Source organism: Staurois parvus, unplaced genomic scaffold (genome assembly GCF_062004578.1).
Source record: "Staurois parvus isolate SC_StPar_1 unplaced genomic scaffold, SC_StPar_1.0 ptg000251l, whole genome shotgun sequence".
Classification (NCBI taxonomy): Eukaryota; Metazoa; Chordata; class Amphibia; order Anura; family Ranidae; genus Staurois; species Staurois parvus.
In genome coordinates this window covers 6,567,132-6,594,721 of record NW_028318047.1, presented here as the reverse complement: position 1 = coordinate 6,594,721, position 27,590 = coordinate 6,567,132, and the positions used below count along the sequence as shown (strand labels likewise).

Genomic DNA, 27,590 nt, shown 5'->3' with positions numbered 1-27,590 from the left:
TTTACCTGACCTCTCTTCTGAATGCCCCTCATTAGATCTGACCTGCTGTTGCTGACCTGGCGTGTGACCCGACGATTCTTTGCCCGCTCCCTTGTACCATACCGCCCTCTACGTTACCAACTCTGCCTGTCTGACTTCGCACTTGCTCAGCCATCCATCCCATCGGGGTCACCAGACCTCCTCACATCTGGCTCTCCCTGGTTGGAGCCCCTGGCGAACACCCCTACCACTGACAGGTGTGCTCAGTAGTGGCGACCTGGTCTCGGGGTACTCCAAGTCCATCCCCACCATCAGGGGCTCTGGTGAACAAGTACCCTGGGGCTTAGACTCCGTGCTCTGGGCACGCCTGACCAGTGGAGTGCTAGTGGTGCCGCTAGGCGGTCCCTCACAAACACTTTACTAGTAATGGCGGTGATCTAACGCTAGCTGATCCTGGCCGGGAGGGGAGATTACAGACCCTGATGCTATCTGATGACGCTAGTGGCAGTAATACAGTGAGCCGTGAAACATTCTATATACGGACACTGTATTAATGGCACTGGTGGGGTGACAGGTTGATCAAAGGGTTAAATGTGCTAAGTGTGTGTGTAATGCAGTGCTTTTATGAAGTGTGGTGTTCTCTTCTCTCCCTGGATCGATGGGGGGGCACATTCACACCCCGAAATAGAAAGCGACGTAAGGGTTTGCTCAGAGTGGCTGCTTGCGGGTAGGTAGTTGGCACGTAATGAAAAAAACAAAACAAACCTCAAATACTGTATTGAGAGTACAAAGAACCAGCAAACACAAATGCTCCTGCGCTTGGGGATGGACTCGATGCTACAACCACATTAAGAATGTCCTGGAACATGCACACCTTGCTGCCCTCAAATGGACCGGGGGAATCCAAATATACTGAATGGGGAAAGAACAAAGAGGGCGCACAGGCCTAGTGCATTACCATAAAAAAACTCTTGGCTCTGAGGAAGAGGCAAGTCCTCGAAACGCGTCAGTCTTTTGGATGTCTAAACTCCCTATTGCGGACTGTTACTCAGCGCGGTGTTGATCCAGCTGTTCTTTTATGATGTGCCTTGACTATATTGTCGTTTGTGTACAACACCTACTTTATTTTTTATTAAACATTTTTTATGGTAATGCACTAGGCCTGTGCGCCCTCTTTTTGTTCTTTCCCCATACTGTATTGAGAGTGTATGTATTATTATTTATTCATTTATTTTTTTAATGCTTTTTATCAGAGTAGTACAATGTTACCTTGTGTAGACTCTAGATCTCTTCTCTGCCCTTTAAAGTATCTGATCACACCAAGATCAGTGATCGGAGATTATTATTTTTTTTTTTTTAACTTTGCATTGCAGGAGCAATAATCTTCATTGCTCCTGTACAGCAAAGCTTGCTTTGAACTGTCAGGAATGGGTTAAGTTCATGACTGCTCAAAATAGTGAGCTGTGATTGACTAGAGCTGGTCACAAGGAACAGGGTACTGTGATTGGCCCCCTGTACTATGTGAGAGCTGTGGGCCAATTACAGCTCATCAGGAAGAGAAGCAGAGCTATTAAGAATCAGGTTGCTAACATTGTGATCATGTGTTTGCATAGTGATCACATGAACACCGGATCCCATTCATCGGGATCTTCATTCTGCTGTGTCCAGTGGACACAGCAGTCGCAGGTGGGTAGCGCTGTGCCCTCCCAACTTTTTGTTAGTATAGCCAGAGTGACCTACCCGTACATCAATTTGCCTGTAGTTGCGGCCCGTCCGCAGTACATGGTGGATAGGTGGTCAGCAAGCATTTGAACTGGGTTGTCAATGCGTGTCATATCTGTGTAAATACTGAAACACTTATTTTGAGAACCCAAACGTGTCTCTCTTGTTTGTCACAATTATACTCCTGGAGTAGTGAAATCACACAACTCATTTCTGCTTCCAGTTGTTAGGTGTTCAACTCCTCAAAACCCTGGTAAGATTTTTATTGTTCCATATAGGTATGTATTCTGAAAACCCTGTATAAAGTATTGTATGCCACACTTTTTTAATTGCAAATAAATTGTAGGACATTGTACCTCCGTCTTTAGTGATCCTGCCTCTAATGCTTCAATCTAGCTGTGGTTGGCTCGAACTGCTGCATCTCCCACTCTAATATGAGTGCTGCTGTCCTTGGAATTACAGAAGGAAAGATTCTGGTATTTGTGCTAATTCTTTGTACAAATACAGTTTTTTGTTTTTTTTGTAGAGTAATTTTTTGGGGAAAAAGTGGGGATGAATTGGATCCTGTCAGGTTATTCAGCCATCAAGAGATGCCCTTGCTTGCTTTTTACAGTAACAACCACATCTATACATGTATGACGTGAGAATCTGCAACAAGGACCTGACGATAAAAAGCTGGCTTGGGTTCTAGACCTTCCTATTTTGCTCTATTCCCCTACAGATTTTTGTCTGATATGCTGATTCCTATTTTTCAACTCCTTGTCTAGTAAAACCATTGCCATTGGAACAGTAACTTCTCCACTCTTAACTATCAAACTTAAAGCATGGTTAGCAAACTTTTTTTATTGTGATCTTCAAACTATATATTTTTTTTTTTTTTTTTTTTTTTTTAATGGGGGTATATTTTGGCATGCAGACTCTCTAGATTAGGCTTTTGTAAGGAAAAGAAATTCATGCACAGTTTGCAATGATTCTTCATTTCGGAGTTTGACCTTTTTTTTTTTTTTAGTACATTTATAGGTTTATATCCTTACATACATTTTAGCCTATATTTGCTATTAACCACTTGCCAACCACGCTATAGCTGAATGATGGCTACAGCGCTGTTGTTCAGTTCTGGGAGGGCGTCATATGTCGTCCTCCCGGCAGCACGCACCCGGCGATCTCTGTGATCGCTGTGTCCAATGACACAGCAGATCATGGAGTAAATACAGTTGCTGGTTATCAGCTGCACTTTCCTCACGCTGTCGCAGCATGAGGAAAGTACTGCCAATAACCAGCAATTGTTACAGAGCAGATCGGCACTTATCAGGGCTCTTCTAATCGGTGACACCTATTAGTGCCCATCATTGCTGCATATCAGTGCAGCATAATCAGTGCCTCCTCATCAGTCCCCCACTAGTGCTGCCTATCAGTGCAGCCTCATCAATGCACATCAGTGAAGGAGAAAAATTACCTGTTTGAAAAAAAAAAAAAAAGTTTGTTTCTATTATAACATTTTTGCAAATTTGTTTTTTTTTTTTTTTTTTTTTTTGTCTTTTTGCTTATAGTGCAAAAAATAAAACTCCTAGTGGCGATTAAATACCACCAAAAGAGAGGTCTATTTGTGTGAAAGAAATGATAAAAAATTTCATATGGGTACAGTGTTGCATGACCACACAATTGTCATTCAAAGTGTGAGCGCTGAAAATTGGACCTGGGCACGAAGGGGATAAAAGTGCCCAGTAGGCAAGTGGTTAATGAAAGTGTACGTTTGGAATACAGTCCTGTCAAAGTTGCAGATGATTATATTCAATGTTCCCTTCCCGTTCTCATTTGGCTATTATGGCCACAGATCTTTATACATTCATACTTCTGTTCGCCTTACAAAATTTTGTGTTTTACTAAATCAAGTTAATGAACGGCTTCTTCAGTAGGAGACCGGCTTCTGTGCCAGGCAACAAAAGCCTATGTGTGTGGAATGGTTTGCTCATTTTGGTCAGTGATCTGCCCCACTTTTATTCTATCTAGGTTTATCAGAATTAAGGTTAATGTTCCATGTTCTTTGTAGTGCAAATATTTGTGTATTCATAGCTTGCACTACCGACTTGACTGGTTGAACTAAAAGATATGTGATTAACACAAGACTTGTAGAGATTACTTTCTTGAAACCGTTGTAGTTGAGACTTCAGGTCAACGATTATACTACAATAGCAGATATGACCACAAACTGAACAATAATAGCCAGGTGATCAAATGAAACCATAAAATACTTTACTACTTGTTGCCCACTACTACTAGTGACATTGTGTATGGCAAACCTGGAGATAAACAAAAAACCCCACCTCTTTGAATTTTACCTCAACGGATACTAGTGTAGCACATAACATACAAATAAAGCATATTTTATTCATTTAAAAGGCACAAGAATGCCTCACAAAAGTTCCAAATCTTATAGCTTTTTATACAGCTATTGAAATTGATGCATTTTTGCAATCAAAAATAATTTCTTCAGGATCTGCACTGAAACAGAAGTTTGTTCAATATAACTAATCTGAAATCGCAATAATATCCATATGATCATAAGATAAAATATAATGTAGCACCCTTCTAGTTAGGGTGCTAGGCTAGTTTTTGGCTTGAATGCAGTTTGTACAGTTTGCACTTTTTGTCTGGTCAGGGTTTCCTAGTTGAGTGTTTGATTTCTCCCACCAGCTTCTAGGAGAACCTTCCAGAATATAGGCCAGGGAGAGTCAAATGTCCAGTATTTATCATGCCCCTGCCAATCCTTGGAAGGTGGTTTGGGAGGTAATAAATGTTTGGGAGGACTTCCAGAGTTTTTTTTCCTCTCCAGGAAGTGTTCCAGTTCTCCTGGGGCTGCTGCCCCTGTGTGATGGAGAGACAAGACATTGCAGTCTGGGCCTCAGTGGGAGCTGGGCTCAGTGCCTGGGAAGGATTGCTAAAAGATTTTTTTTATAGAGGGCGCTGTCCTGAAGTCCTGGTCTGGAGAAGGCTCAATATCTCCCTCACAAGGAGCCATCTGTGGATGCTGGGTGGCAGACATCTCTTGGGATGTTGAGTAAAAACCTTACTGTGCACTCTTGGATGCGCAAGTGCTAGAAGAGGACTAAGTGCCAGAGGATGCTATATGGTGTGTGTGTGTGTGTGTGTGTGTGTGTGTGTGTGTGTGTGTGTATATATACACTGGCCATCCTGTTTCCTCCAGCAAAGGCTGTTTAGAGAACATTAGTGAGAAACTGTCGTCCTTTTTCTGATATTATTGGAAATTAGCTTGATTTTTGAACCCCTCTCCTGTTCAAATTATTCAGCAATAATTTCTAAAAAAAGACCTCCCCTAGACTGAGCCTGTAATAGTTGGCATAAGGTACAGACATGGCGCTGAATTTGTTCTATGGTAACGTGTAATGTATCCCATTTCTGTTGTTCAAGAACTTTTTAACATTGTTACTTTGTAATATTCAATGGTTCAACTTATTGTAACTGCATCTGTATTGAATATTCTATGTCTTGTTTTCTTGTTAAAATAAATTCAATAAAAACATGATTTTGGAAAAAAAAGTTCCCAAAAGACAGCACTGGGGGATGAACAAAGAAACCCAAAATAATTCATTTATAAATCCGTATAAGTAATCTGGGGGAAAAAAAATGTTTCTATTAGATGGAGAACCAATATGATTTAGATGGAGAACCAATATGATTTACCACTGTTTACTGTGGTTAGACATTTCACAATCAAAAAGGGCTGTTTATACCTATTTCGAGCACTGTATAAAAACCTAAGATTTGGAACTTTGTGTGTTTGGTTTTTTTGTGTGGTGTGTTTTTTTTTTTTTTTTTTTTTTTTTTTTTTTTTTTTTTTTGTTCTTCATTGCTTGTAGCAACAAATTACTTTGAGCACCAAAAAGAAAATGCCACAATCCAGAGATGTTGTAGTATCTTCCTTCAGCTACCCAGAGAGCAGCTTTACCCATATAGTGACAATTTATTCTGATTTTGAGCTTGCCAGGGAGGATCCTTTGCATTTTTGGGGCTTGAGCATATATCACCTGGTTCAAAAGCATTTACTACATCTATTTTCTCATTTTTAAGACTGTTACGCAACTGTATGATTGCATATTTTTTCCAATCATTATGCATGGACCCAATGTCAACTGTTAACCTACAGTTTTTTTCTTTCCATTGGTTGTCAATAACAAATATATACTCTAGGAGTATTTTGTAGTTCTATATGGCTATTAATATTTTCTACTGCATCTCTTGGTGTCAGACTGCCCTCAAGCTCCCAAAAGACACAGAAGAACAGCAGCAGAAGTAAGTTTGTCTTTTTACTGCAATATGGACCATTTAGAAATAATTAGGGCAAAAGGGTACAGTGTTTCAGGAAAAAAATTACATTTAGTTTCTTGTAATGTTTGCTTGAGCTGTGTTTTCTGAATCAGTGGGATTAAGTGAGAAAACAGGTGGCGAGTACATTTCCTGTAAGTGCACAAAACCTATTTGATAAGGAAAGCACTTTGATTAGGAAGATGGCTTGGAGTTGCATGCCAAGCTAGGGCACACCTTTTTTGTTTCAAACCCAACCTTCTGTTTAATTGGCAAAGTACATTCCAGGTGTGACATTTACACTCTCAGATCCCACACTGTGCAGAGGTTTTTCTGATCTGGGACGACAAACTACGCATCAGCTGACTGAGATGATTGCCGCTGGGTCAGGTTAACTTGTGTAGTTAACTCTTTTACACAAAAACCATAGTCGCCATCATGTGTTTTGGCAGAGATGCACCATTCACAGTATCTGTTGTTTGCAATTCTGACCTAAAAATAGAACACTTGCTGCCAAGCCAGACAGGAATGTAACCATTTTACAATCCGATTAGTACTTTTAAAAATTTGTTTTAATGACATCAGGGTCAACAATAGGACTTGGTTAAACAAAAAAATATTGCATTTGAATATTCCATAGTATTCAAAAGAAAAGTCCACGAGTGAAAAGATATAATAAATTATTTTATTTATGTTTTTATTAATAAAAAATATAGTGTGTGTGTGTGTGTGTGTGGGGGGGGGGGGGGATGCCTAGAAATTCCTTGTACGTTTTCCATTTAATCATTTTTCTATCTGTAGGACAGGTGGTGTGTTTGTGTGTTTTTTTTTTTTTTTTTTTTTTTTTTTTTTTTTGTGTTTTTGTTTTTTGTTTTTTGTTTTTTGTTTTTTGTTTTTTGTTTTTTGTTTTTTGTTTGTTTTTTGTTTTTTCGCTCTAGTTAATAAAGGTCATTGGCATACACTTGTTATCTCCTAGTTTATGACCTTGTGATTTCTTTCAGGCGGGTTGCTGCCCTACAGAATGGTCTAAAGGAAGCTGTGGGCGTTCCATTAAGCCTAGCTGAGAAAGTCAACACATTGTGGAAGCCCCTGCTAGAGCTTTCTAAGCATGGCAATTCTGCATGTATATCTGACCTTCAGGTAAAGAACATGTTTAAAGGAAATCTCTAGTCACAGAATGCACTTTGTTTGAATTACTATTACAATGCTGATGTAATCAAATTAAATAGTTACAGTATATTTGCCAGTCCAGTTTAAGTTTACTTTAAGAATTGCCTTTCATGCTGGGAGTTCTGCCTGTCTACTAGCCATTTCTTTCTGACACCCTCCTGAATTCCCTACATGCCTTGCAGCTTCTTTTCTGCTTTTGATTTCTAAGAACCACATATCCCATGGTACCTTACAGCCTACAAGCTGTGCTTTTCTGTACTGACTCTGCCCCCTAAGAAATTCTTATTTAAGTTGTCGGTGTTGTAATAGGAAAAGCTGTAGCCCCAGCATCTCATAGTTGGAAAGGTATGTTTTACAAATATTTAACCTGTGTCACAGTTGTACAGATAATTTTTTTTATTTTAATGACTGAACTTTATTCAATATCTGCTTCTATCTTTGTAATGTTACTTCTGATCACGCATCTCAAGTATCATCATATTAATTTTTTGACAAATATATATAGCCAGAATATAGGTACATTTTTATCCAATTTTTTTTTTTTTTTTATTGACCAAACTGATATTAACCATTTCACAGGTGGCGGCAAAAGCTTTAGAGACTGGAGTGTTTGGGGCTTATTTTAATGTCCTTATCAACCTTCGAGAAATAAAAGATGACGGATTTAAAAGCCAGGTAACAAGTGTTGCATTAAGTTTTTGTCAGCTGTATCAGGCCAGAGGATTGAGCGTGTCTAATGTCTTCAGGAAACCTGTTAGAACTAGCAGGGCTACCACAGGTATCTTCCTCCTGAAAGTGCTTTTGCCAGGCTTTACAGTATATGGCTTCATTACTTCTAATTTTTGTCTTGGAACTACTACTCTAATGGAGCTAGTGGTATTGGATCCACATGTTAGCCAGGCAACTAGCATTTTTCATAGGATAACTCTAGCACTGGTAGTTTTACATATTTCTCTCAGCATGGTTTCCTTTAAAAACTGTAGACCCCAAAATCCTATAATCAAGAAAACATGTAGGTCATGGTCCTAATAGCATCCTATATCCTTTCCAATTGTGACCATATCTTGTTATAGTTTACCTATTTTAAAGCTGAAGTATAATGTAACAAGTATTTTTACCATGAGTCGTAAATGCTTAGAACAGTCTTCCGGCAGAGGTATTGAGCTTTTAGACTGTAAGCGAAGTGAAAATGCTTGGAATAAAATATAGATCCATCACCAGACAGAAATAGCAAAAAGACTGGTCTATGGAGTCCACTTTTTACCATCTTCTATGTTTTTCTGCTAGTCAGTCCAGAAGATATTCTTTATTTTCAGCTCCCTTAAGTCTTTGATTACAGGAGAGATCTCTGCACTTTTATGGTGTTAGGGAGTAGTAACGTCTGTATTAGGGGATGGAAAAAAGTCATGGCAGGAAAGGGTGGGGGGAAGTTGGATATGGACAGTAAAAAAAAAAAAAAAAAAAAAAAAGGCTTGTGACATGCCTCAATCCTACTATAAAAGTGTCTTATACAAATATGTTGAAAATGGACTTTGGACTGCAACCTTCACTTGACTAGGACATGGCATGTTGGGTTCTATAAGCCTTTTAAAGGCAAAATCCACCTTTTTACAAACCGATAAAAGAGCAGATGAAGAAACTGCACCCATATCTGCAAAAAAGTACATCTATTTAATTTCTTTTTGCAAATGAGCATGCAAAGCATTGCACCCAATTCTTGTCCCTGGATCACGGATGCGATGCATAGTCTCCTCTAGCTCCTTGTCTGTACCAAGGTATGGACTTTCAGTTAAGGAGCTGGAGGATGTTTCAATGGACTAAAAGTGCAGTGATTACTGCACTTGTTCCATTTGATAACTGCAAATCTGTTGTGGCACATAGTATGGGAAGTTTATTCATGTAGCTGCGCTAATTTAAAATTTGACAGCTGCCACTGGGGAGAAGAAATCCTGCACACTGGGGAAGTGTGGGGGAACTTTGCATCAGATTACTTGTTGCACCCAAAATATGGCTAAAAAAAAGATGGAGCCGGCCTTTTAAAAGACATCCTCCTTTCTAATAATCCAACTGCCATTTTCTGAAACATATTTAATGTATTAAGTTTTTTTTTTTTTTTTTCCAGACACAAAAGAAAGCTACTCAACTACTGGATGAAGCAAAAAATAGTGTTCAGTCTGTTTTGCAAATTTGTGAGGGGCGCATCTGAGAACTCTCAAAATAAATTGTAACTATTGAAGAATTAATTTTGTTTTGTCTTCTTGGTGAGGGGAAAAAACTATAGCCAGAATGGGGCAATCATTTATGAATACCGTACCACCCTAATTTTCTCAAATTTTCAGGTTGGCAATAAAAATTATCATCTTGTGTCTGTGCAAGGTATTCGGGGAAAGCGAAACATCTGACACACCCCAGTTTAAGGCACAACAAAAGTAACATTAACCCTACTTGAAGGCACATTTGACCAAAATGAGTTAGAATGTAGAGATGTCATACCTGCACTGGTAAGATCTTTTAAAATACTCTTGATGAGGCCTGCCATACATGGCCCTCTGTAAACCTTTTAGTGAACAATACACATCACCAAAGTTCTGATATCGCAAGGCAGTAATGGGAATGCAGAGTGCATAAATCACTTGACAGAGGGTCTAACCCTTCTCCAGCTCTATAGAGAACTTAGAACCAAAGTTAAGCTAATGATACACTTTTTAAACATGTTCATTAGTAACGACAAAGCCTCCATTCACACCTGGGCATAGCAGAAACCAGCATTTCTGCAAACGTGCAAAAGGCGCACATCACAAAATTGTTCAACATTTTTGGCAAATGAGCTTAAGTGTATTTTTGGAGGGGAGTGTAAGGGAATCCCAGTGAGACGATTGGCAAATAGAAGTGCGCATGCGCACAGAAATGCGCGATCACGCATGGTGAAGATTGGCGCCAGACGGACTATTTAAAAGGTGCCTCTGACTGGTCTTCAGCTGTTTCCCGTTTCTTGCTTGTTCCTGTGTGATTTCCTTGTTGCTGACCCTGCTTGTTCCTGACCTGATTCTGATTATTCTTCTGCTTGATACTTGTTCCTGACTTCGGCTCTGCTCCTGACTTTGGCTTGCTTATGATTTGGTACCTCGCTGTCTGCCCGTTGATGACCCCGACTATTCATATGACACTGCTCCTGTCTCCCATCCCTGCTTCCTGCCTTGCTGTGGTGCACACCTGGCGACCTACCATACCAGCTCTGCATATCACTACTGTTCCTGAATTGGAGGTTCATTAGTCTTCCAAAGTCTCCATCTGCAAACATCTGCTGGCGCTCTTTGTCCCCCTGGTCCCTAGACACTCTGTTCCACTTCCAGTGGGGTCAGGGCTAGTGACACAAGTGAGGCCGACCTCGTCATTTCAGTCTGCAATCAGGTACGTGACGGGGGGGGGGGGGGGGTGTCACTCAAATTTATGTTGCTGGTTTAAAAACACAGTAAAATGTGACCTGGTAGCATCATTCAAGTGTGAACAGGGTCTAAACCAAAACAAGCTACCTAATAATGCATCTCAGTATGTGCAAAAAGATGACATTGCCACAGTAAATAATGCTAGATATGGCATACAAAGCTTAAAAAAAAAATAAACCAGAATATAATTTCTCCAAAGACAACCTAATGTGGGTCATTTTAGATATGGTATGTGCATTTGCATACTGTATCTTCAGCTCTAATGTATACACTTTATGTAGAGTAATGTTATATTTCCTCTATGGGGTTATGTATTGCACCATAGCTTGGTCATTACTCATGATACACTTTTTTTTTTTTTTTTTTTTTTTTTTAATCGACAATATACACTGTGCAGCACTATCAAAGCATATTAAACAACTATAAATATGTTCCATTTGATAAAACATGGTCAGATACCACACATGAGTGAACCCCCCCCCCCTTAAGTCCAATTAGTACAATACAAAAGTCTGTAAGAAGTGAAGGAAGTGATTTCTATCTCCAGAACTGCTTAAATATCCAATAAAGATAGGCGTTAAGTTTGATGCTTACCAAAACTCAATTGCTCTCATACTACTGAGTAGCCATAAATGCTGTGCGTGATAACATCACGTTGGGCACCTCCCTACGTGTTTCGTCATACATTTGACTTCCTCAGGGGTGTGGAGCCTGTCATAAGTGTGCCTGCAGCCTCTTGTTTGTTTGGTCTTACCTCCTTGCTATTCTTTCACGTGTGTTTCTCTGTGCTCACCTATGGGCGTCGTCTGCTATTCCCGGGGTTTTATGTGCTTCCTTTTCATCACTTCCTGGCCCGCCTCCTAGCTGGATTGTCTATTTAAGACATGCTCAGGCTGTCTCACTTTGCCTGAGCAACATTGTTGTCTGAGCTCCACTGTGTTCATCTGAGAATCCGGTCACGTATATCTGTGTACTGACCCCGGCTTGTCCCTGACATTTCTCCTATATTGTCTATCTGTGTACCGACCCTGGCTTCGTTCCTGACATCGCTTATATTCTGCCTGTCCTGACCTCTGCTTGCCTACTGGATCTCCCTGAGTCTACTCCCATTGTACCCTGCTTCCACTAGCGGTCTCTTCTACCTCAGCTGGGTGTACCTGGAGGCCGCGACCTGGTTCCAGTCTGCTCCAAGTCCATCCCCACCATCAGGGGCTCTGGTGAACAAGCAGGCTGGGGCTTAGACTCCGTGCCCTGGGGAACCCCAAGCTGTGGATTAAGAGCTCACTACCACAGGTGCTGACAGAGCCATGCCCCTGACTGCAAACTGATGACTAAACACTTAGGTAGGTGCCTAACATGACGTCATCACACACAGTGGCTGCTATCCAGGAAGGTTCATGGAGTGGATGTTATAGCGCTGCAGCCAACTGTTATGGTTTAGCTTCAATTTTATGTGGGTGCACTATTTTTCCTTAAATACTATTTTTAAGGATCTACTGCAGTATGAGCATTGATTGTTTTTATATGTCTTTGTGCCATGTGCATGGAGTGACCTGGCTAGGTTATGGATGCACAGCAAAGCCCTGCAAGTGGACTTTAAACAACCCAAAAAGGAAGAAAAAATAATCTGGGTAGCAAAGTCTGTGTCAATGGGTATGAGGTAGGGTATGGGTAGTCCCAGGATAGCTGCTTCTGCCAGCTGTGTTGGGGCCCATACGGTGGTGCACACCTGGAGGAACTCTGCTGTCCAGACAAAGTGAGCAAACTTTGGTTCCCTCTTTTGCACTTCCTCTTAACTTAAAGTTCAGTTCTGGAGAAATATGGCAGTAGTCCGAAGGGTAGGCTGAGCAGATTGGGTAATTCCCAGAGCATAGGACTGTTCTATGATTTCAGTTTCTGCTATATAACATATGCAATGGGTTGACACTCTCGAGGGTTGATGCATTGAACTTCGGCGAACTGGTTATTGACAGCTGAAGATGCAGAGTGTAGACCAGCAAAACTGCTCTCTGCAGCAGAAGATGGAGTGTAGTCTGGTGAACCCGCTCTATGCTGAAGAAGATGCAGTGTGTAGGCCACCCTGGTAGGCAAGTACTCGAGAGGTTCAGCACTATGCTAAGGACATCTGTTTCTTTCCTTGGTCTGACACTCTTCATTATGTTGCAGACTTTAAAGGCCATTCTGTTTAGCTCAGAACACAATCTTCCAGTGAGGGACTATAGTTCTGCTCAAGAGGAGTACATACCTCCTGGCCTCTATTTGACCCAGCTTTAAAGGACAGGTCTCACGAGAAACTAGTGGAGACTAATGGGGTGTACTAATTTTTATGCTGACCACTGTACAACAGAATTGTCAGAAAACCTTTACTTTCATTTCAGAATCAACATTTTCTATGGGACACTATACTACAAAATACTCCCACAAATGCAGGCAATTGATTGTGTGTGCAAATTAACAAATCTTGTTTGCAAAGTGTTTTTTTTTTTCCTAACAAATTCATTCAAGCCCATGTTGCAAAAACGAATACACCCCAAATGAAAGGCTTGGGAGCAAAGAAATTTTAGACAAAATCCTACTTAACAAGAATTCAACTACAGGTGAGTCTAACTATACATTAAACAGGTGTCCAGCAGACAGTTGATTATAAAAGGGCATTACTTAACAACGAAAACCCCTTCCCATTTTATGCTGTAAGCAATGACACTACATGGAAGCGAAATGTCACAAGGCCTGAGAAAGAAAATGATTTCTTTACACAAAGGTGAAGGCTACATGAAGATCAGCAAAGCTTTACTTATCAGTCAGAATACTGTGCCTACAGTGAAACATGGTGGTAGCAGTGGCCTTCTGTGGGGCTGCATGAGTGATGCTGGTGTTGGGGAGCCACACTTTAATGATGGTATCATGAATTCATAAATGTACTGGTCTATATTGAAAGAGAAGATGCTACCATCACTCTGTGCCCTTGGTCGTCGTGCACTTTTCCAACATGACAATGATCCAAAATTTGCATCTTTGGCCACGGTTGCATTTCTGAAGAAGAACAGGGTGAAAGTGATTCAGTGGCCAAGTATGTCTCCTGATCTGAACCCAATCGAACACCTATGGGGGATTCTGAAGAGACAAGTAGAACATCACTCTCCATCCAGCATCCAGGCTCTAAAAGAGGTCATTCTTGAAGAATGGAAAAAGATAAATTGTTGCAATATGTTGCCAACTTGTTCATTCCATGCCTACAAGACTTGGTTCTTTACCAATCATGGAGATCATACGAAATACTAGATGGAGTAGTTTTTATTGTGGGGTGTATTCATTTTTGCATCAACTACTTTGAGTAAAACTGAAGATTTTGTAATCCTTATATTGTTAACCTTTCTTTCATGTAATGAGCTAAATAAATGTTCTATAAAACTCAGTTTTGTCAAAATTTTGGAAATTGTTCTTGTGTTCATTTTGAAAAGTAAGATTTTAATCCATGTCTCAAAGGGTGTACTCGTTTATGCTGAGCACTGTATGTACCTTTTTGGTAAAGGAACTACTTGGCTCAATGTCTTTCCAAAAACTAAAGGAGACTGGTCAGTATGTACCTCTAAGCAGGGGAACTACAAGGCCCAGCAATGCCAATAGTACATAGTCACTAGTCTTGCAGCATAGCAGTTGTGCCCACTCAACTTTCCCCAGATGCTTTCCAGTGAAACTATGCGTACTGGATCCTAAGGGTGTTCAATATTCTCTCAGATGACTATTTATGTGCTTCTCAGCTGCTTTCTAGGTACACCTCCTCAATGATTGGCTGCAGCACAATAAATATTCCTGCTGCCCATTTGACTTGCTTCACTCCTATATTCCAGAACTTTTAAGATGCCAAGAAGAATAATTAAACCTGCAGCCTGTGAAGTCCAGAACAGTTAAAATAAATCAACAATTGGTCTGTTTACAGAGCAGCCAAAAAGAACGACATTTACCTACAGTCTAGCAACCCAACTAGCAGGGTGCTACATGTATAATTGGTTAAAGATTTTAAAAAATCGGAATTTGAAATCTGTTTGATTTAGTCGGAAACCTTTTTGTTTTGCTCCTGCATAATGGAATACATTTTATATAAAAATATTTATTTTAATTACAATTTTGGTAATCCTTCATCCCTAAATAAACAAAACCTCAAGGAAAGAGGTCCATGGCAGGTTGACAAAATTAGAGTGCAGATATTCATCAGTTGCGGTCTCAATAAGGGCTTTTGCATACGGCTGTATATTTAGGTGTACGGCCGTACAGAGTAAAATATGCTTGTCACTTCCGTGAGCCACAGCTGCAATGTATTTTTGCTCACAGATGTACATTACAAAAAACGCTTTGCATTTTGTTGCCCCCCCCCAACCCGTAATTGATTACAGGCAGCCTGACCACACAGCATGTTTGACTGGCAGCACACAGACAGCCAGCACAGTGCCATTGCTTGCTTGGATGCTGGTGGCCAGGCCACATAACTAACTGACTGAAATTCAAACTGAAAGCTTGCACTATCAGAAATGTTTGCCAGCTACATGTGTTTTTTGTCTTTTCAATTCATGACTAAATAAAGATGTGTAATACGCTGTAGGTACCCTGAAGATTGTTTTCTTGGTTTGTTATAACAACCAATATGCTGTGCAGCCCAGGTGCTGCACATTCAGAAAGCTGGTATGTCTGGTATGGGCGCTCCCTTTCCCCCACCCTGTCCTCCATGAGCACCTAGCCTCATGGATGACACGGCCTTGGATACAGAAATATACATTTTCGGCACTTCCTCCTGACTGAGAAGATTTGATTGCCGTAAAAACACAATGGGATTGATTTACTAAAGTAAATAGACTGTGCACTTTGCAAGTGCAGTTGCCTCAGAGCTTAGTAAATAAGGGGGAGCTCTGCTGACTTCCATCAGCCAATCACGTGCAAGCAGAAATGTTTTTCCTTGCATGTGACTGGGTATTCTTTGTAAAGTAAAGCTTTACTCCATTTACTAAGCTCTGTAGCAATTATTTGCAGGCTGCACAGTCTATTTGCTTTTAGTCAATCTACCCCAATCAGTATAATAAGAGATAAAGCGAAAAGCAGAGAGCAATCCTAATATAGATATACAAAGTAGTTTGTTTTTTTTTCTTTTTCATAATAAATATATATATATATATATATATATATATATATATATATATATATATATATATATAGTCCTGTGAGCGTAAACCTCATGGAAATTGTTGATTATTATAACATATTTAAACAGGCAAACCTTAGATCTTCGTTCAAACAGTGCCTACAGATAAAGGGGATGTACTTGAATAAAGACGCAAGGAAAACCTGCCTTTTCAATCATTTATTTAGCAAAAATATTAGATGAAATGGTGTATTGTTGAAAAAGTAAGTAAACCCTTGGTTCCAGCTGGTATTGCTCCCTTTAGCAGAAATTACTTATTGTAAGCATTTCAATGGGATTTAAATCAGGACTAGGACTTTGCCAGTCTACAGGTGAAACTCGAAAAATTAGAATATCGTGCAAAAGTTCATTTATTTCAGTAATGTAACTAATATATGAGAGACTCATTACATGCAAAGCAAAATAGTTCAAGCCGTGATTTGTCATTGTGATGATTATGGCTTACAGCTCATGAAAACCCCAAATCCACAATCTCAGAAAATTTGAATATTACATGCAATCAATAAAACAAGGATTGTACATAGAACAAAATCGGACCTCCTGAAAAGTATAAGCATGTATATCTACTCAGTACTTGATTTGGGCCACTTTTGCAGCAATTACTGCCTCAATGCAGCGTGGCATGGAAGCTATCAGCCTGTGCCACTGCTGAGGTGTTATGGAAGACCAGGATGCTTCAGTAGCGGCCTTCAGCTCTTCTGCATTGTTCTGTCTCATGTCTCTTATCTTTCTCTTGGCAATGCCCCATAGATTCTCTATGGGGTTCAGGTCAGGCAAGTTCGCTGGTCAATCAAGCACAGTAATCCCATGGTCATTGAACCAGGTATTGGTGCTTTTGGCAGTGTGGACAGGTGCCAAATCCTGCTGGAAAATGAAGTCCGCATCCCCATAAAGCTTGTCTGCGGAAGGAAGCATGAAGTGCTCCAAAATCTCCTGGTAGACGGCTACGTTGACCCTGGACTTAATGAAGCACAGTGGACCAACACCAGCAGATGACATGGCTCCCCAAATCAACACAGACTGTGGAAAATTCACACTGGACTTCAAGCATCTTGCAGTGTGTGCCTCTCCATTCTTCCTCCATACTCTGGGTCCTTGGTTTCCAAATGAGATGCAAAAGTTGCTCTCATCAGAAAAGAGGACTTTGAACCACTGAGCAACAGACCAGGTCTGTTTTTCTTTAGCCCAGGTAAGACGCTTCTGACGTTGTTTGTTGTTCAGGAGCGTCTTGACAAGAGGAATACGACATTTGAAGCCCATGTCCAGGATCCGTCTGTGTGTGGTGGCTCTTGCTGCATTGACTCTAGCCTCAGGCCACTCCTTGTGAAAGTCCCAAACACTTTTGAATGGCCTTTTCCTGATAATCCTCTCCAGGCTGCGTTCATCCCTGCTACTTGTGCACCTTTTTCTTCCACACTTCCCTTCCAAATAACTTTCTATTAATGTGCTTTGATACAGCACTTTGGGAACATCAAACTTCTTTTGCAATTACGTTTTGAGGCTTTCCCTCCTTATGGAGGGTGTCAATGATGGTTTTCTGCACAACTGTCAGGTCAGCAGTCTTTCCCATGATTGTGATTCCTACTGAACCAGACTGAGAGACCATTTAACCACTTCCAGACTGGACACTTGTACCCCCTTCCTGACCAGGGCAATTTTCAGCGCTATCACACTTTGACAATTGCGCGGTCATGCAACACTGTACCCAAATGAATTTTTTACCATTTTTTTGAAACAGTTTAAAGCTTTATTTTGGTGGTATTTATTCACCGCTGGGATTTTTATTTTTTTTGCTATGTAAATGAAAAAGTCCAAAAATTTTGAAAAGTGTTTTTTGTTTTTTTATAACATTTTGCAAATAAATATTTCATCATCAATCTTTGCCAAAATTTATTCCGTTATCTTTTTAGTTAAAAAAAAAAATCCAAATTAGTTTATAACCAAAAATTATAATTTTTAAACTTTTTTTTTTTACATTTATTTTATTTTTTATATATTTTTTTTTACATACTGTCACCCTAACAGTACAGTGTCACCATGGTGACACTGTACTACTTGTGGGGGGTGATGAAGATTTTTTTTGTTTTTTTTTTTTACACTGATTGCTTTTGCACCCATATAGGATGTAAAAGCAATCATTTCTCTTTCTCTCTGTGTGCATTCTTGCACTCATTGAGAAGTACTGAGTGAGCTGTGATTGGTCACGGCTTGTCACATGGTACAAGGCTGTTGTGAATAGCCTTGTACCATGTGACCTCTGATCATTCACAGATTTCACACGTAGTAAGCAATGATGTCACAAGTGACATCTTGCTTACTACTTTGCATGTGATCACTGATTGGCCAAACAGTGGTCACATGATCGGGACCTCGTACAGAGGTGCCGTCCGACGATCGGTGTTTCACTGTGTCCGGAGGACACAGCGGGCACCGGATTGCGGTGCTGCGCGCGCCGAGGGAGCGCGCACAAGCAGGGTGTGGGGAGGCCGTTTATAAACGGCCACCCGACCCTGCACTGCCACCGTCCGGCCGTTTATATGCAACGGCCGGTCGGGAAGTGGTTAAAGGCTCAGGAACCCTTTGCAGGTGTTATGGCTTAATTAGCTGATTAGAATGGGACACTTTGAGCCTAGAATGTTGCACCTTTTTCACAATATTCTAATTTTCTGAGATTGTGGATTTGGGGTTTTCATGAGCTGTAAGCCATAACCATCACAATTTTATGACAAATCATGGCTTGAACGATCTTGCTTTGCATGTAATGAGTCTCTCATATATTAGTTTCACCTTTTAAGTTGCATTACTGAAATAAATGAACTTTTGCACGATATTCTAATTTTTCGAGTTTCACCTGTATAATTATTCATTCACCTGTATAATCATTCATTCCTTCTTTTTAAGTGATTTCTTTGTGGATTTTCATTGCAGATTTTCTGAGTACTTCAGATCATTCTTGTGTTAAAAAAATAAACCAACTTTCAGATGTGCTCCTATTCTCATTTAAGCACACTTTGACATTATATGGAATTCATAGTTGACTTGATGACTGCAAGCTGCCCAGGCTCTAAAACCTCAAAACAGCCACAAGTCATAATATTTTCACCATCTTGCTTCACAGTTAGCGCAAAGTTCTCCTCTTGGAATGCTGTATTTGGTTTGCACCAATAATGACCAAACAACTCTGTCTCTAATGCCTTCATCCACAGCACATTGTTCAAGAAGGCCTACATGTTCAATAGAAAACTGTAATCTTGCTGTAATGTCCTTTTCTGGACAACAAAGATTTCTTGATGGACACTTCCTGTTCAGTTTTTATATTTATTTCAGGTACTTGTATAGCACCATCAATTTACACAGTGCTTATATATATATATATATATATATATAGTATGTTTACATCAGTCCCTAACCCTCAAGGGGCATACAATCTAAGGTCCCTAACTTACATTCATACACATACTAGGGCCAATTTAGACAGGATCCAGTTAACCTACCAACATTGTTTTTGGAATGTGGGAGGAAACCAGAGTCCCCAGAGGAAACCCACGCAAGCACAGGGAGAACATGCAAACTCCAGGCAGGTGGTGCCATGGTGGGGATTTGAACCAATGACCCTAATACTGCCAGGCAGAAGTGCTAACCATTTTAGCCACTGTGCTCTGTTGGTGATTGCAGCTGCATACGCTTTAACTCCAACTATGTAAGAGTTACCTACAGATTTCACAAAATAACATTGGGGTTCTTCTTTGAGCATCAAATACTCAGCTCTTGAGCTGAATTTTCTGGATCAGCCAGTCCAGGACCAATTAGTGGTTTCAAATCTATACCAATTGTATATTAAACCAAATTTACAATTGTACATTAAGGAATGATCGATTTTCATATAATCTTTTTAAATCCTTTTCCAGACTAATAGGCAGCTGCAGCATGCCTTAAAGAGCTATTTTGATCGAGTCATGATGACAAAACACGTGTTAATAGCAAAGAAAGCACCAGACCTTCGATATCGGTGGTTTAAATATGACAGGTTTCACTAGCATACTCCTTTAAAGTGGTTCTAAGCATTGGCACTTAATCTCAAGCATTCAATTCTAATTTTCATTGATTTAAAATGGTGGTAAATGTAGATTTTTACATTTGACCAATCAGCATGTAGGGCCCTTTTAGGAATGGCTCAGACTTGGTTATTATCATGGAAGTGCCTTGTCAATCATGCAGTATCAAGATGGGGAGGAATATATAATCCTTGAGGGAGGGCCTGGGGTAGATTGTGCAGTGGAGGACAAGTTGGAGGGGGAACTATAGTTTGAGAGAGAGACTTTACCACAGAAAATGTGAGTTCTTTGGGACTGGGATCCCCTTCAGGGAGCATGTGTTCTATTGAGTACTGTTATGGTTGAAGAAAGATGTGTATATTCCTGTTATGGGAAAGCCAACTTTCTCCAGTAAAACGTTTATTTTTCAACTACGGCTGGCTGTAGATGAGTTAGGATCTTGTGTGCCCTGCTAAGAAGTGCTTAAATTTCCCGAGAAGTGCTGCGATAGGGTTGCAAGGTTGACCTTTCTCTATTCCCAGGAGTCTGATAGGTACAGCTGCTCGGTGCTGGTTTGCACACTCATCGGAAGGCTGCCAGTGAGTTGGGACAATTTGCTCATTTGCCTGAATAATTGACCTGGGGCGTAGAACCCTTTTTTTTTTTTTTCCTCCAAGAGCTGAAGTTTGGTAAAAAATATGTAATCATTAACATATACAGTTTGATGTATATGAGCGCATATATCTCACTGCCCTGGTGTTTGTGTCAGCACATGGGTTCAGTACTTGAAATCGGTGATGGGTGCAGTAAAAAGGGAAATGGTTGGAGTGAGGGTGATATGTATAAGCTGTGGGGTGGAGATGAGGGGTAAAGTAAGGACAATTTGAGGACAAAGAACACTAATGTGAGAAGAAAGAGTAGAGGGAGCATATTAAGGAGAATCAGACATCATAGGAAAGGAAATATCAAATGTTGATTTGTTTGTCGTCCTTCCAGAGTGGAGCAGAGTTCTTCTTGTATCTTCATGCAGCTTTTGTTAAACTGCGACAGCACTCGTAAAAAGAAACACTCAGGAAAGAAACATGTTGTCTGCAACTAACCCCTGTCTGTGACCTACCCATAAGCTGAATTAATTTATGGGGAGATGGGGCTGGCAAACATTTGTCAATTGATGAAATTAGGATCTGATTACAAACACTTGAATGGGAGGGGGAGGGGAAAAATAAAAACAGACCAGCCACAGACACAGGCCAAAGTCATAAAAGGTGATGGATTCTTTGATTATTAAGGCAAAAAGGAGGTAAGAATCAAATCACCAAGTACATTATGTTGCCAAAGGTATTGGGACACCCCTCCAAAACATTGGATTCAGGTGTTCCAATCACCTCTATGGCCACAGGTGTATAAAATCAAGCATCTAGGCATGCAGACTGCTTCTACAAATGTTTGTGAAAGAATGGGTCTCTCTCAGAAGCTCAGTGGTACCGTGATAGGTTGCCACCTGCGCAATAAGTCCATCCGTGAAACTTTCTTGTTACCAAATATTCCACGGTCAACTGTTAGTGGTATTATAACAAAGTGGAAGCATCTGGGAACAACAGTAACTCACCACAAAGTGGTAGGCCACGTAAAATGACAGAGCAGGGTCAGAACATGCTGAAGTGCACAGTGCACAGAATTCGCCAACTGTCTGCAGAGTCAATAGCTAAAGACCTCTAAACTTCATGTGTTCTTCAGATTAGCACAACAACAGTGTGTTGAGAGCTTCATGGAATGGGTTTCCATGGCTTAGTGGCTGTATCCAAGCCTTAAATCACCAAGTGCAATGCAAAGTGTTGGATGCAGTGGTGTAAAGCACGCCACCACTGGACTCTAGAGCAGTGGAGACGTGTTCCCCGGAGTGACGAATCACTCTTCTCTGTCTGGCAATCCAATGGGCATGGCTGGGTTTGGCAGTTGCCAGGAGAACGGTACTTGCCTGACTGCATTGTGCCAAGTGTAGAGTTTGGTGGAGGGGGGATTATGGTGTGGGGTTGTACTTGACCCCTTAGTTTCAGTGAAGAGAACTCTTATGGCATCAGCATACAGGACATTTTGAACAATTTCATGCTCCTAATTTTGTGGGAACAGTTTGGAGATAGCCCCTTCCTATTCCAACATGCCTGCACACCAGTGCACAAAGCAAGGTCCATAAAGATATGGATTAGCGAGTTAGGGGTGGAGGGACTTGACTGACCTGCACAAAGTCCTGACCTCAACCAGATAGAACACCTTTGGGATGAATTAGAGCGGAGACTGAGAGCCAGGCCTTCTGTTCTGTCCCCACATGAAGGCGAATGAAGGTATAACTGATAATGGCTGTGTAACTTCCTACCTTCGTAGACCGGACCGGCAGATGTTCAGGTTAGATGGATCCAAACGTATACACAGGAATGAAATCAGCGTGGGTTTATTTGGTCCAAAATACAGCGACAAACAGTGATACAATACTGTAAGGTAGTAGAGGTATTGATGCTGTCCTGTGATATCTTTCCTGAGGCTAACTGCTGGTCAAAAACTGATGCCTTCACAAGCCCAGGGTATTGAATGTCCTGTCACACAGCTATACAGTACATAAAAAATGGCTGCAGGAAGTGACCAGGACCAAGGCTTGCCTAAAACCACACCCAGCAGAGAAAACACTTACTAGCTATAACAAAGGCATGCAGCATGCAAATTCTGGCCAGCAGATGGCAGCAACAGATCAAGACATAGAAACAAACATGGTGAAATAAGAATTGGTAATGCAATGCACAGTTAAATAACAAATATGAGGGGAACAGCACACTCCCCGTCTGAAATTCCATAAGGGATTTCACTATGACGAATGTCCATAAAATATAAAACAACCTGTAACAAAGAACATGTTAGAATGCAATAAACATAACAATATAGTAGATTCCGAGTTGGGATAGAGAAGAACCACAAAGTTCAAGTTCAGTAGAGTTCACCCAGCAGGAATGTTCTCGATGGGTAGTATCAAAATGAGTTCATTAATTGGCCTTGCGAACATTTTAAGCTCACCCTTTCTGAAGATCTTCAACTCCACTTTACGGACCTTGCCATCCTTGCTAGGAAGAACCTTTGTAATTAGTCCCATAGGCCAGTCAATCCGTGCGGTGTGTTGCTCCTTCATTAACACGAGGTCACCTTCTTTTAGGTTTGGTTTGTGGTGTTGCCACTTTCTTCTTCCTTGAAGAATATTGAGATACTCCTTTCGCCACCTGTTCCAGAAGTAATCAGCTAGGTATTGTACACGTTTCCAGTGTTTTTGGTAGATATTCGCATGAGTAAATTCTCCACTAGGCATTAGCGTAATTTCAGTTTTTTGGGTAAGTAGGATAGCTGGAGTCAGTACGGCTGGTGTTTCAGGATCCATAGATACTGGCACGAGGGGTCTAGAATTGATGATGGCTGAAACTTCAGCGAGAAGGGTGACTAGAGTCTCATGTGTGAGTCTTGAAGAGTTTACATCCATCAACATAGAATTCAAGATGTTGCGTGAGATCCCGATCATTCTCTCCCAGGAGCCCCCCATGTGGGAACTATGAGGAGGATTGAAAATCCAGGTGCAACCCTTTTCCGCCAAGTGATCTTGAATGGATTTGGTGTCTATGTTCAGTTCTCTACAGGCTCCAATGAAGTTGCTTCCACGGTCAGACCTCAACTGTTTCACTGGTCCTCTGATTGCAAAGAACCGTCTTAAGGCATTAATAAGGCTGGATGTGTCCATGGATTCTATGACCTCTAAGTGAACGGCTCGCACACTCATGCAAGTAAATAGTACAGCCCAACACTTACTGTTTGCGTGACCGCCACGGGTCCTGCGTGCGGACACCATCCATGGCCCGAAGACGTCTAGGCCAACGTAGGTGAAAGGCGGCTCTGTACATAGTCTGTCCGCAGGCAAATCAGCCATTTGTTGGTGTAGTTGTTTTCCTCTAGCTTTGCGACAATGAACACAGTCATGCAATACTTGGGCCACACGTCTTTTCATACCTATAATCCAAAGGCCAGCAGACCGTAACTTGCCCTCAGTGATTTGCCTGCCCTGGTGTTCAGTCTTTTTGTGGTAGTGTCGGATCAGCAAGACGGTGATATGGTGTTTGCTGGGAATGATGAGAGGATTTTGTTCTGCAACTCTTAGGTGGGCTTGATTCAAACGACCACCAACTCTGAGCAAGCCAAAACTGTCAATAACTGGATTTAAGTTGGCAAGAGGGCTTTTTATTGGAATCTGCTGTTTGTTGTATAAGCACTTCCATTCTACATTGAATTCCTCTTGTTGGACATGACGTATTATGAGGGACTCACTATGAGAGATGTTCTCCGCAGAGAAGGGTTTATGGCAGACGTGCCAACCGTGACAATCCATATCTTTGTGAGTATTGTGATAACATTTCGCAATGTGCACTAACCTTGCGATAGTCCTGGCGAGTCTCATCCAACTGGAGAAACGTTCAAAGCGCTGGCAACCGAGGCTGGAGGTTTTCTTTGTTCCAGTGACCAATACACTAACTTCAGCGCGAATTTCTGGATCATTATCCGGATCCTGGATGCTGAAAACTTCCTGTACACATTCGTCCACCTGTCTTAACAGAAACTTCGGACCTGTAAGCCAAGTAGAGTTAGTAAAGGAACCTACAGACATAGGTCTAGTGGCATGATATACTCCGAATGAAGGCAAGTAGCAGCACTTGTCGTTCTTCCTTAAGGATGGAGCTGGTTCTGCATGGTTGTTACGGAATATTTTATCCATAAAGGCGACGATGTGTTCTCTCATTTCAGGCTTGCTGTTCATGGTACGCTGAAGAGAGTTAAATCTAGACAGAGCTTGTTCCCGGTTGTTCGGGAGTCTTACCCTGGTAGCTCGGAAGGGTAATGGAGAAACCCAGTGATTGGTTTCGTCTTTAAAGAGCTCACTGTCCATTATCTTGACAAATTCTCTGTCCTCTACTGACAAGGCTACTTTATGGTCTTCCTTGGTTGTATGAAAGACTGATCTCTCCAAGTTGTCGGCAAAGAGGGGAGTAATGACGTCAGGTAGTTGTACGAGGCCTGGAGACTTCTCTCTCACCTCATAGTGATGAGGACACGGCTTAATGCAAGTTGTGCGTCCATCTGCACGCACGTACGTTTTGAAGGAGTCAATTCCTGGTTGATCTAAGCATACATTTCCTATGATTACCCATCCCAAGTCCAGTCTCTGGGCGTATGGTGCATAGTCAGGACCATTACACTGTTGACGCACCTTGTGTACCCTTAAATTGTCTCTGCCGAGCAGGAGTAGAATCTCGGCGTTGATGTCCATAGGTGGGATAACGTTGGCTAGGTGCCTTAGGTGAGGTTGGTGAAATGCAGCTTCTGGGATAGGAATCTCATCCCTATGGTTGGGTATTTGATCGCATTCGATCAGCGTCGGTAAGGGTATTTCCGTATCCCCACTGACAGGAGAAGCGATGAATCCTTGTGCTCTTCTGCCGCTAGTCTCTATGCGGCCCGAGCAGGTGTTTAAGGTATAGGGTTCGGATGGTCCCTTTATTCCAAAGGCTTCAAAGAATTTAGGACCTGCTAGGGACCGGTTGCTTTGGTCATCAATGATGGCATACATTTTTACTGCCTTTTCTAGTAGTCCCTCTGGGTAGACCTTGATCAGGCATATTCGGGCACAACATTTCTCGCACTGGCCCTCCCCACATACGTCCAGGCATGAGCAGGAAACAGCAGTCGCTGCATTAGCGTAATTTTGGGGCTCCCCGCCATGACTTGGAGCAGGACTGGTGGTGACAGCAGTGGGTGAATCTCTGGAGAGTGGGATTGGGTGCATAGCTGAGGCATGTCTTTCACTATGACACTCCTCACACTTGATGACAGATTTACAGTCCTTAGCCATGTGCTCCAATGAAGCGCAGCATCTGAAACATACCCCGAGTTCGGTGAGGATTTTCTTGCGCTCCTGTATGGTTTTGGATCTAAACCCTCTACATTTGTTCAGAGAGTGTGTTTTTTTATGAATGGGACATACACGATTGAAGGTCTTATCTCCTGATGAGGTAGTGTACTGTTTACCCGTGGGTACTGCAGGAGATGGTAGGTTAGTCTTTCTAACACTCACGCTGCTCTTAAAGTCTCTGTGTTTATGCGTGATGCTTTCATACCTTGATGATGTTGCTGAAGCTGTAGTGTTGAACTCCAGGAAGTCGAGGCTGGGGTCATTCCTCATCTGGGACTGTTCATCGATAAATCTACAGAAGTGAATAAATGGGGGAAAGGTGATGTCATGCTCTCTTTTGTACCTTGAGACTGAAGCCGCCCACTTTTCTTGTAGACTGTATGGTAGCTTCACGACAATTGGGTTCACTCCATGAGCTGTATCCAGGTAGCACAGCCCGGACAGACGAGGGTCACCCTTGGCAAGCTCCAGTTCCATGAGCAGATCACTTAAATCCTGAAGCTTCTGCACATCCTTGAGATTGATCCTTGGAACGTTCTGCAGTCTCTTGAATAGGGCCTTCTCTATTGCTTCTGCACTGCCGAAGGTACGTTCGAGTCTCTGTCAGGCGGCAGCTAGACCTGCTTCTGCTTGTCCCACGTAGACAGTTCTGAGGCTCTTGACACGATTTGTGGAGCCTGGGCCCAGCCATTTGATCAAGAGGTCAAACTCCTGCTCTGCGATTAGGTTGAGGTTAGTGATGGCGGCCTTGAAGGTTGCCTTCCAAGCTCTGTAGCTCTCAGCACGGTCATCAAATTTTGAGAGACTGGTGTTGATTAGCTCTCTGCTCACCATAAACCTGGCAAACTCAGACATATCTGATTTCTCACTGCTTGTTGCCATGACGACTTGTGATGCCCCTGGGGCGTATTGGCTGCCTGGTGTGAAGGGGTGAGATGCTTCCGGGTAGAATGATGTAGCTGCAGGGTTGAGCTTTCGTTTAGCCTCTGTATGTTGTGATGACTGCTGCTTGAGCTGTGGAGGTAGGCCAGAAAACGCCTGATAGCGATCTTTCTGTAACAACCGTCCTTGAGAGGGCACATCCGGGTAACGGTTATTAGGTTGCTCGGGTGCTGTGGGTGGCAGTGGTACCGCAGGTAGAGCTGACTTGGAGGTTTCAGTGTTGTCGGCTTGGACGGTACTGCAAACTGGGGGTGGCGCAGATACCTGATTCAGTACATAGTCACTGGTGCGGTCAACTGGATCATCTATCTCCTGTGGTAGCAAGCAGACTGGATCAAGACCTTGGCTCAATGCTTGCTCAAGTAGTCTTACTTTAGCTAATGCAATTTCCTCCTGCATCTCTGATTCAAAAATCTTTATTCGAGCCTCTGCTTCTGCCTCTGCCCTCTTGGCCTCTGCTTCTGCCTCTGCCCTCTTGGCCTCTGCTTCTGCCTCTGCCCTCTTGGCCTCTGCCTCTGCCCTCTTGGCCCCTGCCTCTGCTTCTGCCCTCTTGGCCTCTGCCTCTGCTCTTGCAAGAGCTTCTTTTTCTGTGAAGGAGCGTCTCGCTTTGGATTGCTCTGCGTTTATGCGGGCCTCTAGTAATCTGTCGCTCAAGGCTGAGCTTCTTGAGCACGATGATTTGTATGACCGAGAGGAATGTTTAGATGAATTTGATCTGTGTGATCTAGTTTCTTGCAAATGCGAGATACAGAGTTCCGCTTTACCTTTAACATCCAGCACCATGACGT

The 27,590-nt window shown here is 41.8% G+C and overlaps 1 protein-coding gene across 1 annotated transcript in view; it reads left to right on the top strand.

Moving 5' to 3' along the window:
- The window catches only part of FTCD (formimidoyltransferase cyclodeaminase), a 51,958-nt gene extending 42,521 nt beyond the window's left edge, over nucleotides 1-9,437 (top strand). Inside the window, exons 11-14 of the mRNA XM_089680870.1 lie at nucleotides 5,969-6,012; nucleotides 7,026-7,164; nucleotides 7,774-7,869; nucleotides 9,317-9,437. Of these exons, the coding sequence (XP_089536996.1) occupies nucleotides 5,969-6,012; nucleotides 7,026-7,164; nucleotides 7,774-7,869; nucleotides 9,317-9,400 (363 nt within the window). The 3' untranslated portion in view covers nucleotides 9,401-9,437. The remainder of the gene's footprint in view (nucleotides 1-5,968; nucleotides 6,013-7,025; nucleotides 7,165-7,773; nucleotides 7,870-9,316) is intronic.
- The last annotated feature ends 18,153 nt before the right edge of the window (nucleotides 9,438-27,590 follow it).